General features: G+C 42.0%; 1 protein-coding gene across 1 annotated transcript in view; it reads right to left on the reverse strand.

The window, feature by feature from the left end:
• VCAN (versican) overlaps positions 1-15440 on the reverse strand; it is a 114368-nt gene extending 98928 nt beyond the window's left edge. Inside the window, exons 1-2 of the mRNA XM_060009193.1 lie at positions 15345-15440; positions 3659-3734 (exon numbers count right to left, since the gene is read on the reverse strand). Of these exons, the coding sequence (XP_059865176.1) occupies positions 3659-3728 (70 nt within the window). The 5' untranslated portion in view covers positions 3729-3734; positions 15345-15440. The remainder of the gene's footprint in view (positions 1-3658; positions 3735-15344) is intronic.
• Between the last annotated feature and the right edge of the window lie 304 nt (positions 15441-15744).

Genomic DNA, 15744 nt, shown 5'->3' on the forward strand with positions numbered 1-15744 from the left:
AGAAATCTCTGAACAATGAATGATCAGTTATGTTTCATTCTCTGCCAATAAATTCTGCAGAGCAAGGATAATGCAAATTCTATCTACACAATTTGAACAAACACACACACAGACCTTAGCCAAATAATTGTCAGAGTGAGTATAGAGGAATTTATCACCCTCTCAAGTATTAATGTCACTCTCTTGTTCATTCATTTACTAATAACTGTGCATGGCTGCATTTATTAATATTAGAGGAATTTCCAAATAACTGGGTCAATGCTAGATAATCAATAAAAGGGTATTTTTAAAGCAAAGAGTTCTTCATGCATTAAAATAAATCCAGAAACCAATAGACAGAGTGTTCATTAGTTATTGACCTTTTGCGTGCATAGACATAAACAGAGAAAACCTTAAGATAAGAGTACTTGCGTTGACTCAACTAGTTACTGCTCTGTGATTCACTATGAACTTGGCAAGTCTGTTTCATATGGATCTTACATGTTCAATTTTTACCCCTCACATGAAAAGTAAAAATTGTTCTGAAATTAGCCCCAAACTAATGACATCTCTTAACAGTGATTACAGATTTGCAAAGAACTTGATGCTTGGGATAAAGTACAATACAGTGGTTGAGAGCATGGACTGTGGAGCCAGACTGCCTGGGTTCACCTACAGGCTCAATCACTAAATTGATGTATAATCTTCTACATTAGCTATGTCTCTAAATCTTTTGGTATATTGCAGTTTCCTCATTTGCCAAATGGGGAAAATAAAAGCATGTGTCTCATCGGAGAGCTAAGATTAAAAAGGGATAACAAAGTAAAATACTTAGAACGAGGCGTAACGTAGAAATCACTCAATACTGTTAGCTATTATTACTATTTTAAAATACCATCAAGGAGCTATACCATAAGTGTTTGTTTGTTTCCCTACTGTTTGTATGAGTTCTTTCTTTGTTTTAAGTGGAGGGTGAGTTGCCCTGTTCCTCAAGGTTCTCCCACTACTTTCTCTATAATTCCCTCCTATTACTTCCCACCCAAACCAACTCCTTTTCTCTATCTCCTTTCTGTCTTCCCTCTTCACTGGATGCCGTTGTCCTTTCCTCTCTGTGACCTTCAACCTTTACTTCCTGAAAATGCTGAAAAGGACAGCTCCTGGGCTCTTGGATTGGTGGAGCCTAGACTCTGACGGCCATCCAGGTCATTCACTGTGGTATTCACACATTGTGTATTTATTCATTCACTTATTCACTCAACACATAAATTGATTAAGTGCTAGCAGTGTGTCAGGAACTCTGCTAGAAAATAAAAAACAGCTCTCTTGAAGCTACACTCCCCTTGGGAAGAAAAACGAAGCATAACTTATCATAGCGAGTGGTATGGGCTATAACAGATGTCACAGCACAGGGGACAATGGGAACATAGAGAAAGGGCTTTTAAATTGGCTGGAAAGGGGAATGAGAGCCATGTCCAAAGTCAGCTCGTCCTTGATTCCTCTCTTGCCCTCACCACACCACATCCAATCCATTTGTTGGTCTGAATCCTCCATCTCCATGTTGGAGAGATGAGAATTCACTTCTCTCCAGCTCTTCTGCCACGCCCCATTTCACACACAGGTGACCACAATAACCTCCTAAATGATCTCCCTGCTGCCACCCTTGCTCTCCTACAATCAAATCTACATAGAATAGCAAACATGGAACTTTGAAAACATTCATCAACTCATGTCTTTCACCTGCTGAAACCCTTCAGCGCTTCCTTCAGTGCTTCCTGGAAATAAAATCTAGTCATTTCTAAAGCTACAATGCCCTATATAGATAAGAAACGTAACAGAGGTAAAGCTCACACACACCTGGGACAGCCTTGGTTTATCTCCCAGTTCTGCTACTTACTGGTTGTGTGGCTTTGAGCAAGTCTCTTAGGTTCTCAGTTTCCTCTATGGATAACGAATGTTTCAATAAGCTAATGTTAAGCTGTTCTTGGCTCACAGGAAGCTCTTTTCTAAGTATTAGATATTGTTACTATTTATATGAACTGACCTCTGACTATCTCTCTGTCTGTATCTCCTACTTTCTTCTTGATCACTGCTCTCCAACTACAGTGAACTTTCTGTTGTTCAAACACACTACCTAACTTAGGCCAAATCTTAGCTGGCTGGCTCTTCCTCATCATTCCCACATCAGTTTAAGTATGACTTTCTCAAAGACGCTTTATCACCCCCCTGCCCCCCACCCTATGCCATTTCCTACGATGTCATTCTGCTTTATATTCATCTATTCGGAAGTACTTGGATTGTTTGTTTACTTGTTTATCGCTTACCTCATGTAACTAAGGAGATTAGGTTTAATGAAATCCAAGACAATGTATGACTCATCCACTGATATATCCCTGGAGGCCCAGACTAACATGTAGCACATAGAATGTATTCAAACAATACTGTCAACGGATGGATAAATGAGTGGATAGGTGGAAGGATGGATGGATGAATAGATGGAATGATACTTAAATTTTGAGTCTTAAGAATGAACTGAAGTGGAACTGTAGAGAACAAGAGAAGGGACTGTCAAGCAGAAGGAACTGCATGTAAATAAAAGGGAATAAGAAGGTCTATGAATGCAATTGTAAATTCTTGCAGAGACTAGAAGCATAGAGTGAGTATGAGAAAGAAGTGGAAGCTGAGTCTGGAGAGACCCTTGATGGGAGCAGATCACTGAAACTCAGCACAGTATCTTTTTTCATAGACCAGAGTCCACAAATTTGGAATCACAGGACACTCATTAGATGGATATATAATTTACAGCTAACAAAAACAGTGGATGTGTACTTATCCAGTTACTAGAAAGGGGGTGGGGAGAAGAGAAGGGAAGGGAAGGGGAGGAAAGGGAAGGGAAGGGAAGGGAAGGGGAGGAAAGGGAAGGGGAAGAAAGGGAAGGGAAGGGATGGGAAGGGGAGGGAAGGGAAGGGAAGGGAAGGGGAGGGGAGGGGAGGGAAGGGAAGGGGAGGGGAGGGGAGGGGAGGGAAGGAAAAAAGAAATGGAGGTGGGGGAAAAACTTGGCTATCAGCCCTCTCTCTATCTTCTTTACTTTTTTCAAACTCTGTCCTCCTGAATGTTTAATAGTCTTCTTTTTTTAATATAGAAAATTTTTGAGCAGTGTTGAAGAAAGCAGAAGTTAAAAATATGCCCAGCCCCACATGTGAGCCTTTTTGCACAGTCTGAAAGTAATCTGGGAAGTTACTGAAAGCCCACTTGCTTCTTTAGCACCTGGTTCATTATTTTGTTACGATTGATTTCTTTTAAACCACTGTTTTCAACCTAATAATATTTTAGCTAAAAGTGTTCAGCAATGAATAGATCAAAAATTCATCCTTTTTTTTTTTTTTTTTTTTTTTTCGGTATGCAGGCCTCTCACTGTTGTGGCCTCTCCCGTTGCGGAGCACAGGCTCCGGACTCGCAGGCTCAACGGCCATGGCTCACGGGCCCAGCCGCTCCGCGGCATGTGGGATCCTCCTGGACCAGGGCACGAACCCGTGTCCCCTGCATCAGCAGGCGGACTCTCAACCACTGCGCCACCAGGGAAGCCCCATCCTTTATTTTAATGATTCCATAATCCCATTCCATGCCCCAGTACTTCAATTTTTATTTCAATTAGTCCTAAAAAAATTGTTACCACACTCACCTTTCTGTAGTGCATGGGTTGCTATTAAGGTAGAGCACATCCATAAGATGCTCTTTATATTTATCAACATCTTGTCCTAGAAAGAAAAGAAGAAAAACACAAAGTAAATCATAAGCATTCAGGTTTGTGGGAGGCCATACATCACATTCTATTTGTGCATTATAGGTAATAAGAGTACAAGAAGCAGCTCCTCTTGGATTGTAAAAACAGGAGGAGACTTGCAATAGGAGAAGTTGTCCCAACACTTTAAATTATTAGTTTGACTCTCACCCAATGTGGTAGTTACCAAAATAATCCCAGAACCCAAACTGGGGACATATAACAATGTGGATGTGTGGGGCAACCACAACAGGGTAGGCTGTTGGAAGAACAATATAGACCACAGCCTAAGTAACTAGTGGCTAGGAGCTGGCACAAGGAGGGAGGGGCGACCACAAAATCTATTTAGAAACAGGAAGTTGGTCATAGATGGAGCAAGAGAAGATGGGGAAGCTATTGAGAGAGATGTTGCAAGAAAGGGATTCACATCAAATGTGAGGTAGGAGGAAACCTGTTGGTGGTTCATGCACACGGTATCAGAACAGAGAACAAGGATCTCAGTAGGCTTTTTTTGTTTGTTTTTTTTTTTAATTTTATTTTTATTTATTTATTTATTTATTTATTTTTTCCAATTTTCTTTTTCTTTTTTTTTTTTTTTTTTTTCCAGTAGGCTTTTTAAAGCACAAACTCAATTTAGTTTCTAGGAGGCTGAACAAACAAAATACATATATTATAAGAAGCTGTTAATTACAGAAAAGGCCAGTGCTTGCCATGAGTTTTAAAGCAGTTCCAACTGTCTGAAGGGTAAAGAATGAAAGAAAACACCCTGTACTGAGAGTCAAGAAACCCTGCCCTGGCTTTGCCATTAATTTATTGTGTGAAGACATTTAACAAATCTGGGTCTCAGCATGGTCCCTTCCAGCTCAAATATCTATGAAGCTATCATTATGAGGAGGATAACTACCATTGTTGGGGACCATCTAGAAATCAAAGAGCTAAGCTCAGAAGAACTGCAGAGGGCTATTTGATCTCCACAGTTATTCCCTTCTCAGTTACCTTTAGGACTGTTCTATAGCAGCCATTGTTGATTGGCTATCCTGTAGCCATTCCTCCTTCTCTTTTCTAACAAAACTCTAATTCCATTCTAGTATCTACTCTCCTTCACACAGCCATATACTTTAGTGGAACCTGGGTCAAACCCCAGCCCAAGGGGATGATCCTGATTATTCTATGTCAATTACATTGTTCCCATTTCTTTTGCCAATGACTGGTTTTGGAGTGAGTATATGATGCAATTTTGGCCAATGAGATGTGAGAGGATCTTGCGTGAAGGGGTTGCTCCTGGGAAAGGTATATTCATTTTAAGAAGAGAAAAAAGGAAGTGATGGTTGCTTTTCTTCACTGGACATTATCAAAATAGGATATACCTCGTGAAACTGTTGTATCTATCTTGCACCCATGAGTATATAAGATACCCTCTGGGATGAAGCTGAGAAAGAATCAGGAGAGGCAGGGCTGAAGTGCTCAGGCATTAGACCTACAGCCAACCATAACCTTGAACTTTCTTTATAGTAGATAATAAATTCCTTTATTATTTAAACCAATAAAATCAAGGATTTTTGTTGCTTGTCACTGAAGGCATCCTAACTGACACATATTTGAGTTGGTGCCCTGCATAACTGCCTTAGAGAATATCTAAATTGTGTATGATTTAGAAAACCTAGATTAAAAAGAAGTAAATGCTGTAAGAATGAATCCAAGTCCAATTTGGGCTCAAATTCAATTTCATAATTTATGACAGCTATACCTTTACTCTTGATATTCTTCCCTACCTGATTGCTTTATTATATATATATTGAAATCAGTGTTAGAACCTTTCTTAAAAAAATTATAAAATTCTAGATATGTCCTGAAGACCATTTTTTTTTACCTAATACATTGTATGTCTTATATTTTCCATCAATAGGCCATTTGACAACTCACAATGAAAAGTATACAGTTGATAATCCTAAAGTAACCTTGATAATTAAGTTTATTTATCATATAATTACTGAGATATGCTAATAGATGTTGTTACACACTAATTGGGAAATTATGTTTCTACATTTCTTTTTTATTAATAAGATACCACAGCAAGCAGGAAGTATATACCCATATCTCAATACTATAACAATATTTCAGGGAAAAATTAAGATATCAATTTCACATACCCTACAGTTTTCAACAAAATGAAATTTCAGATTGTATCATACAATGCTATTAAAGACAGTGTATTCCATGAGTACTAACTGAATCCAAATAAGAAACTTTTCTGTAATTGTGCTTACAAACAATAATTTCCTATTGTCCTTCAAGAAAAATTTTTCTTAATTGTTTTTCTTTTTTTCAGGAAACTTTTATAAGCTTAATGTTAAAAGTCTATTTCCAAAATAAAATTTTAAAAAATAATAATAATAAAAAGTCTATTTCCATTGTCAAATAGCCCTGAATTCAAGTTCCAAATCTTCTGCTTATACTCTGTGATTTTGGGTAAGTTACTAACTCTCTCATTTCCAGTAGCTATTTAATAATGAAAAGCAGTACAATGAGAATTGATAAAAGAATGTATATAAAATATAGCTCAGTGATACACAGCATATTCAGTACTCAATATTTATTATTAAAATTTCTAATTGAAGCTTTCTACCAGCGTTCTCTTCCTCGTTTCATATCACTAGTAGTAAAAAGAAAAGTATTTAAAGCTCTTAGATTTGAAAATTATAACCTGGGTTACTACTATAGCTGTGTACAACTTCATGCTCACAGTAAATTGTCCTATAACTTATTTCTATGTGCTCTGAATCATTATTTAGAAACATGTTTTATCTCCTGTGTAGAACAGTAGGCTTCCGGAAGGCAGAGCCGGTATCACATTCAGCTTACTAATGCCCACAATATTTCACCCACAGTGCCAGCTTCAGAGTAGACCCTTGAGGTAGGTTTGTTGACCAAATGTGTGACCAATGCCCCTATTTCCTATTCAGAAATACATTTTGAAGAGAAGTGTCAACAATCTCTTTAAACATGGGTGAGTGGGCCAATTAACACCTGAAATACATTTAATATTTACTGTGACTCAGTAATATCTGATGTTTGTCAATATCTAGAGTGTTGGATCTTATAACAAAACCAGAGGGGAAGATGTAATCCTGACCAGGAATGGGTCTTCTGCATCCTGATCTCCTGTCTAAGGCAGATACTCAAAAGTCTAACTCTTTGTGCCATACTTCATCCTCATAAAAGTGGCTTTTTTTTGAGGGAGGGGAGGAAACAGTTCTTCATCTATATAACAAGTATACTCATCACTTGCCCAAGTAAGACTGTCCCTAAGACAAGGCTAGGGAAGGAGCCAGTGCATTAAAAGTGCAAGGGAGAGATCAGTCATGTTTTAAATATATTTGCAAAAATATGTTTAAATAAGTTGCCAACATTTAAAAATTGGAGAGTTCACACTAAGTCCCAGATCTCTGACTTCTTTTGGAAAATCAGACCTGGCAGCTCAAGGTCCATATTCTAGCTGGCCAGTCATTAGCACTAAGCAGGCAGCAGCCTCTGGCCTTGGCTCCGTGCACTCAAGCTTAGCACTGGCGCCGCTTGGCCTCTCATCCATTTCCACTCCATATACCTCAAATGCCCAAAGTTCTGACCTCAGAACTATATTTCCATTGCCTCTTCCTTAGAGTCCAGGGATGTCATTCCGTTTCTCTAGTTTTTATAAGACTGTGTTCATGGTCATGGTTGTTAAACACACCATTTGCCTTCTTTGATTTTACTAAATGAGAAACTTTCTGGAGCTTCTTTGTTTTGAGCACCACTCCGACCCCCATCTCTATTCTTCTGCTCTTCTGTGTGTGGGTCTTGTAAGCATTGTTTGTTAGTGATAACGAGTCTGTCTGCACAGAAAGACCTGGGAGATATGACAGCCAGTGCCTATATTTAGTCTTCTATTCCAGTGAAGTCAATGAGAAGAGGAAAAAGTCATTGAACAATCAAGTCACAGCTGACTGAAGCTGTTTAATTGCCTGGGAGACACAAGAGACAAGGTCAACAGGAATCCTATCCATAAGAGATGTCTGCAGAGGGGATAACGGTCAGGCCGGTGATGGGCTGCCTCAGAGAAAGAGAGAGCCAAGGTTCTAGTAAACAGATATTTAGCATTCTCCCTTGATCTTGGGGAAGCTCCACAGAGCAAAGGGTGACTTAAGGATGCAGACACAGTGGTTTGTCTTCTAGTTTTTGAATTAGTTACCCTAGACAACCAATTGTCCAGGATAACTCAGCCACAAAGTAGATGTAAAGAGCATTGTCTATCATGTTGCTACGGAGTGCTTTCTCAAAGGAGGAAACGCTGTAATGCAGAGAGAGATATCATGGTTTAAACATGAAGTGTCATGAATTTGCTTCACAGGAATAATGGCACCATGTGGATATACCGCTAACATGTGACTGGATTCCTGCACCTGGACTTGGCTAAGCTTTTTCATGTCATTGCTCCTTAGCACTGCCCTGTTCTCTGCCTGGTGAACCTGTTCCTCCTTGATCTACAACACATTGCACTCTCCACTCCCATTCTCATGCTCTATTTACATCATAGCACATCTCCCCATTGTATATGTATATTTGGGAATTGCCTTTCTCTGCCCTCCATAATATAAGCTCCAGGGATGTAGCCTTTGATGTTTTGTTCACTGCTGTATCCACAATGCCCAGGACACCCAGTAAATATTTGCTGAATGAATGAATATGCCCATTTTGTACATAATTGGGTGCATATTTTACGCTATTTGGTACCTTACTTTCTTCACTTAAAACACAGTTTATCTCGGAGAATATTCTGAATCAGCTAATACAGTGTGTCTGTGTCATTTTTAACAGCTGCATAGTTTTCCCCTAGATAAATGTAGCATCGTTTATTTTACCAGTTCCTGTGATGAGTCTTTAAGGTGTTTCCAAATTTTTCCTATGAAATAATGCTGCAAAGGGCATCCTTGGCCATTTGTTTTGGGTGGCATTCATACCAATGTCTATATGACAATATCTAGAAGAGGAATTGCTGGGTCAAAAGGTATATACAGTTAAAAAAATTTTGATAGCTATTACCAAATCACTTTCTAAAAAAGATGAACCTATTCACATATATGAGAGATCCAGTTTCCCCACAACTTGACCCAACACAAACTTTCATTAAACTATTTTTATCTTTACGGCTCTGATTGATGAAAAAATGATGCAGAATATCATTGTTGTTTTAATTACTATTTCTTTAACTATGAATGAAACGGAGCAATTTTTAAGATGATGTTAAAACATTTATTTTTCTCTTTCTGCCAGCAGCCTGCATAAAACATTTGCCACTTTTTCTTTTTGATAGATTGTGGTTTAGTTTTTGTAAAAGGTCCTGGCATATCAAAAGAGTTGTTAGTTTTTTGTCTCTCATATGTTGCTAATATTTTCCAGATGTGTTATTTGTTTCCGTGTAAATAATTTAATTGTTATTGGTCAGATTTATTAATCTTTTCTAGTATGGCTTCTGGGTTTTACATTTTCCTTAGCGTGGGTTTCACCTTTTCCTTAGCACGGGTTTCCTTACTCTTAGCTTATTATTTTAAAAATCTTATAATTTCCTCTAGTTATTTTTTTAAATGTCATTCCCTACATTTCATTTTAGATCCATCTTAACTTTATTTTGGGATAAGAGATGAGGTAACGATTGACTTGTATTTTGAGTGAACCAATCCATTGTGCCCAATCCATTTATTGAATAATTCTTCATTTCCACTGAATATCCATGTTCGTTTGAGCCTGTTTCTGGACTCTGTCTTCTGTTCAATTAAACTAGACAATTCTTTTTCTATTTAAATTGAAGTATAGTGGATTTAAAATATTGTGTCAGTTTCAGGTGCACAGCAGTGATTCAGATATATAGAAATAGATATACACATATATATATATTCTTCTTTCAGATTCTTTTCTATTACAGGTTATTACAAGATATTGAATATAGTTCCTTGTGCTATACAGTAGGTCCTTGTTGTTCATCTATGTTATATATTGTTGTGTGTATCTGCTAATCTCAAATTCCTAATTTATCCCTTTCCCCTTTTCCCCTTTGGTGGCTCTAAATTTGTTTTCTATGTCTGTGAGTCTACTTCTGTTTTGTAAATAAGTTCATTTGTATTGTTTTTTTTAGATTCCACATACAAGTGTGAAATTAGACAATTCTTAAAACAGTATGTCCCTCTCTAACACATTTTGTAGGTTTAGTAGGAAATACATGATTTGGGTAATGCTGTTATTATTAAGATCATAGAATTAGATCAATATGAGCCCCAGGGATATATCTTAACACCATTTATTTGTGGAGTTCTCATTTATCAAAGCCCTTTCACAGGTATTCACCCTTTTGATGTTTATAACTGCATATCCATTTAATAGATTTTTGATACCAAATGTCTAAAAGTTGTGTCTAACCTGGTTTTCTCAACTAGGAAATGCAACTCAAGCTTTCTGATTCTAAGCCCTTTCTGATTCTAGTGCTCCTTCCACTACACCACAGGTAATACCAGCTCAGTAATTTAATAATAAAAACATTACAACATATATTATATATGTGTTTATCATAAACTATGTAATCTCATGTTTATAGACATAAACACCTCTTAAAATTCTTAAGAAGAATGAGATAGGATGTACACAGAAAAAGGAAGGATGTATACAGAGAAAAAGGTAAACTTAAGTGTAGATCTGCATTTACACACTTTTAAAGATGATAGATCTATCCAGAGGCATTTCAGGGAAACACAACAAACAAACAACATTAGATAAAGATGCTTTGCACTGACCACTGAAATAGAACCACCCCTGGCACATTCAGTGATAAGAACACCGCAGTCAAATACCCTGGAGAACATATACATAATATAAATGTATAAATGTATATATAAGTAATTAACCACATTTAGGCTAACAGAGGAAACTGGCAAACGTTCACTAACTGAAGTGGAGCTTGGCCAAGACATTTATCTCTACTTCTCCTTGTTCTGATTCCAAATCAGAGAGAGTACGGGCCTTGTGTTTTCTGGTAAAGTACAGACCTATGCAACAATCAGCATGTTTTCTCATACCAGAGCCAGTAACCCCCAACAATGAGTATTTGTGAGTCCTAACTGGTTTCTCTAGGTGGGTGGTGGAATAATAGCCTACTACAGTCATTCATTCTCTTCCTCAAAAGAACCATGGGTCTGGAGAAGTTCTGTTCAGTCACAGGGCAATATCCCATTTTAAATACAGTATCTAGTGATGTTTGTCCATGAATAAAGTCAATAAAAATGTTTGAATCCCACTAGGCAAAAAGAGCTTAGTTATATGGCTGTTGGGTGACAGTGCTGGTTGATCTTTGTGCTCTCAAAGGCTCTGATGTTCAATTACTGACCAATCATTAACCACAAAGTATTTAAGAGTAATAATGTGAGGAAAGAAAGAACAATGACTATATCTTTAACATTAATCATATTCAGCCTTAAATTAACTTTTTAGGTCCTTTCCAAACAATTTACAAGGGTGCAGATATAGGTATCTTAGGATAGCACAGGTATTTCCTTCCAGTTTGTAGGCACAGGGAAAAAGAAGAAACCTATGTTTGTAAACATATATAAATCTAGGGGGATTCTTTTCAAACTTTAAATTTGAATTAAAGTTAAAATTAAATTTAAATTCTTTTTAAACTTGAAATTAAAAGCAGGAGATACAATTTAGGGCTAACTTTATATATATATTTTTTTATCTACTAAGGAAAACAAAGCGAAACTTTGAATTCTTACACAAATCTTTAGCAAATGTCTTGACTCTCCTCCCTCTTCCCACCACCCACAAGACGAAGGACCGTGGACTTCCTGCTGGAGCAAGTAATTGCTCAGCCACTTTGGAATCCGTGGAACCCTTTGCAGTTTAGTTGGGACAGGCACATACAATTGTAAAATCTTCCTTTTTTCACATAGAACTCAGAACCTGAAGTCAGCCTCCGAGACCTTCTGCTTGATATGCCCTCACATCCCAGGTTACATACTCCCCAAACTGGCACAGATTTTATCTCAGAAAACTAGTTGTTGCTTCCATTGACGCCTTCCTATTTTTATATTAGACTCAAAACATCCCATTTTAGGTCTTTAGAGGAATATTTTCACTGTAGGATTGGCACAATTGCCAAGCAGTGTTTAAAAGAATTTAGGTCACAGCTTTTAGGAGTCAAAAAGGAAGGGAAAGGGGATCAATTAGATGTCAGAATTGGAGATGGAATAGATCATTAAAACTCTGTTCTTCCAAGATAAAGCGAAGAAGTAGGAGAGTCTAAAATGTAGCACTAAGTGGCGGCATCAACTCTGGGCCGCATTCCCCCAAGTCACTAGCTCAGTCATTTCATAAATATGAGCTGAGCTCCCACTATGGGCCGGGCCCGAGCTAAAGCTCCTCATGCAAAGATTTACACTCACAGCCCCTAAGGTCTGCGCTCATGGAATCTATCAGTCCTTTCAATGGCAATTGTTTGCCACGCTAGACGAACTCTTTAGGACGTATGGAAGGTGATTATCCTGCAATTGACTAAAAGTGATCTTTAAAGTCAATATATGGATCACAGGATAAACTCGTCTCATATTTCTGCCAAAAATGTTTGCTTGGAGTAAATCTTTACTTCTTTTCTGTCGCAAGGGGAAAACTCCTCCTACCACGCCCAAGAAGCAAGGCAAAAAAAAATTCAAATGGTTTTTTATTTAATAAGTGTTTAGCGCCGTCAGGATAGAAGTCTGGTCGGCTCCAGCAGCCTCTCGGAGCCTAAGCGCTGGGTGCGCCGCCGCTCCGCTCTCCCCGCCCCGCCCCTGTCCCGCGGAAGGACTAAAGCCACGCCCCCACTGGCCTCTGGGCGGGGACCCAGGCGGCGCCCCGCCAGCCTCTGCGCTGAGCGACTGCCGGTCCCGTAGTGCAGCTGTCTCCGAGCCCAAGAAGTCACACCCGTCTCGGGCCGGGAGCTGAAGCCCCAGCCCACGTGGCGGCGGCTGATGAGCCCCGGCGCTGCGGGAAGCGCCTGGTGCGGTTCTTCTCTTCGCGCGGGCTGAGGCGTGAAGAGATGCCCCCCGCCCCAGCCTCTCTAAGGGGCTAGTTCCTCCGCCTTCCCTCCCAGCACGCCGCTTCAGTAGGGTTTGTTATCGCTTTGGGGATTTAAACAATGGCTTAAAAGGAGACGCGAAATTTAGTCCAAAACCTTGAAAGGAACCCGGCCGGTCCGCTCCCGGCTGTTTGCGTGCATGTGCCCCGTCTCTGTTCCTTTCTTCTTCCCTTTCTCTCCACCGTCCCTTTCCTTCCCTTTTCTCCTTTTTCCTCGCGGCGCCCTCCTCCCAAATTTCCATGTTCGGCGAGTGTTGTGGAATTGAGGAAATTTAAATGTTGGATTAGGGTCCCTTCTTAGGCAATGGTCTGGGGCGGGACCCTAGCTTTGGGTTTGAGTGGTCGTGGGCCTTAATAAAATTTCCAAAAGTAAGGCATTCTGTATGATCTTTCTTAAAGTGACGTCCAAGATTGAGCGCCAAGCCCCCCGAAACCTGGATCCTCCCTTGGCCACGTGCGTTAGTCCACCAAACTGCAGGCTTGGCCCAGAGTGCCGCGCATGTCCCAGCTGACTCGGGAGAAGGCGCTTCGGCCCTTAAAGACAAGTCTTTTTCCTGGGCCCTCCAAATCCCTAGATTTACGTCGCAGATTCCGAAGTAGAACACTAACAACTAAAGGGGAAGCTAGGGTGCTCCATCCTTGAATACATGGCTGTGAAAGCGGCTCATTTGGTTTGGGGTGGCGGGGGGGCTCGTTGTCCTCCACATGTGCTGCATTTCTCCATCAGGGGGCGCCCACACCCACCAAGAAACTCCCTATTCCTAGACATCTGGGTTCTGCAAGCTCGAAGCACAGCAAGTGGGGGTAGATCCGAAGGAGCGCACCGCCTCCCTCGCTCCTCCCTCCTTGCCAGCCTCCGCGGACAGAGGAGGCAGGGATTTCACACTAGCCATTCATTTGTCAGCCGTGGGGGGAGGGGACGCAGGAGCGAAAGAGACCAAGCAGAGGCTGGAAGAGGGGAAGAGAGGCAGAGAAGATGGAGACAGAGAGGGAGAGACAAAGATGAGAAACGGACACAGATAGCGAGACTGTCCTTCCGCCTGTGGGTGTGCGCACCGCGGGACAGCTCTCCAGGCGCCGCGTAGATTTCTCCTCCCTCCCGTAGCATCTCCCGGGGACTTGCAGGACTTGCTACGGCGCAGCTGGATCCGAGAGCAAATAGTTTAAGCTATGACACTAGTTTTCTACTTCGCTCTCCGCTGCCTAACCCACTGACTGCTCCACGCCTAGTGACACAGACAGTGAGCCTGGACAACCCTGATGCCCCCCAGCCCTCACGCACCAGGGATGTAGACCGGTGGCGCCCACGCCTCCGCAGGGAGGTGGGGCGCTCCAGCCGAGGGCGTCCCCCGGAGCTGCCGCCACTCGCTCTCCGCCGCCGCAAGACCCGCCAGTAAAGTTCCTCAACTAAGGCCGCGGGCTGGGAGGGGGTGGGGAAATGGAAGGAAAAGGAGGACTGCAGTAGTCCGGGCGAGAGGGCTGGTCCTAGAGGCCCCAGATTCGGGTCCCCGCGCCACCTTTGTCTGAAGAGCGATCTGAGCGCTGGTTTGCTCGTTGAGACCAGAGCAAAAGCCTCCACTTCGCTCCTCAGGGTGAGATAAAATTCTTGCACATCCCTACTGGTTCGGGGCAAGCTTTTCCCGCCCTGGCGCCTCGCAGACCTCCGCGTCGCTCCAAACACCCCACCCCCATCCCCTGCTCCCTCCCGGCCGGCTCCGGCGCACCGCGCGTAGGACAAAAGAACCCAGGGGCACCGGAGAGAGCCTTGACAGCCCCCGCGTCGCCGAAGAGACGCGGACCGGGGACCCTGCACCTCCCCGACCGGACCTCCTCCCAGACCGCCCGCGGGCTGAGGGGGTCACGTCCGCGCAGGTCCCGGATCGCCCTGTCAGAAGCTGCTTGGGAACAGCTTTCCAGGAACGCCGGGCACTGACCACACATCAGGGGCCGGGAGCCAGGTGGCCTGCACCAAGGCGGCTTCGGGGACTTGTATGTGAGCAAGTCTCGGTGGTCCCCATTCAAACTTTTGCCTCGAGCAGGTTAAAAAAAAAAAAAAAAGAAAGAAGAAAAAAGGATCAAGGTGCCACGGGTCCCTCCTCTCCAGCTCAAGACCCCACGACGTTTCTAGGGGTTCTCTGCATTCCCTTCCCTCCCTTCCCCCAATTCCATTTGTCCTTCTACTCCCACCCCACCCCGGGCTTCTTTTGTCTGGATCTTTTTCAGCACCAAGGTTCCCCTGTATTCTTCTCTCCAAACATCCTTCTGAAAGTTACCTGCATTTTTTACAGTGCACATATTTTCTTAATTTCTCAGAGCTAGTTCTCTTAGCTTTAATTAAAGCCTTCTACCAATTACAACGTACTTCTTTTTTTCTAAACTCGATTTTTTTTCCTATAAGTTTTTCTTTTTCTTTTTTTTTTTTAAGGGGGAACAAAAGAAACGTGATTACCTTGAAAGGCGGCTTTACTGCAGTTGAGGGGAAAAATTCACCTCAGCGCTGCGCGAATGGGCTCGGCGTTGCCGGGGCGGGTCACATAGGAAGCGCGGTGGCCTGGGGAAGGGTGCGGGATGGTGCTGGAGGATGCGGGAGGATGCGGGGCTGACCGCAGAGCCCGGTCCCAGCGCCTGTCCACAGCACCTAATGTTCGCGGCTGTTGCGCCCGCCCGCCTGGAGTTCCTCCCCAGAAAGGCTCGGGGCAGCTCGCCTGCAAGTTCAAATGCGGGTTGTGACACCCATCATCATTATATCACAGTACCGTCAGCACCGAGGAGGAGACTCAGCGAGGAGGAGGAGGAGGAAGAGGAGGAGGGTTCATTCACAGGCTCCTCGAGCGCTCCGCAGCTTCAGC

The sequence above is a fragment of the Delphinus delphis genome, chromosome 3, assembly GCF_949987515.2.
Source record: "Delphinus delphis chromosome 3, mDelDel1.2, whole genome shotgun sequence".
NCBI lineage: Eukaryota > Metazoa > Chordata > Mammalia > Artiodactyla > Delphinidae > Delphinus > Delphinus delphis.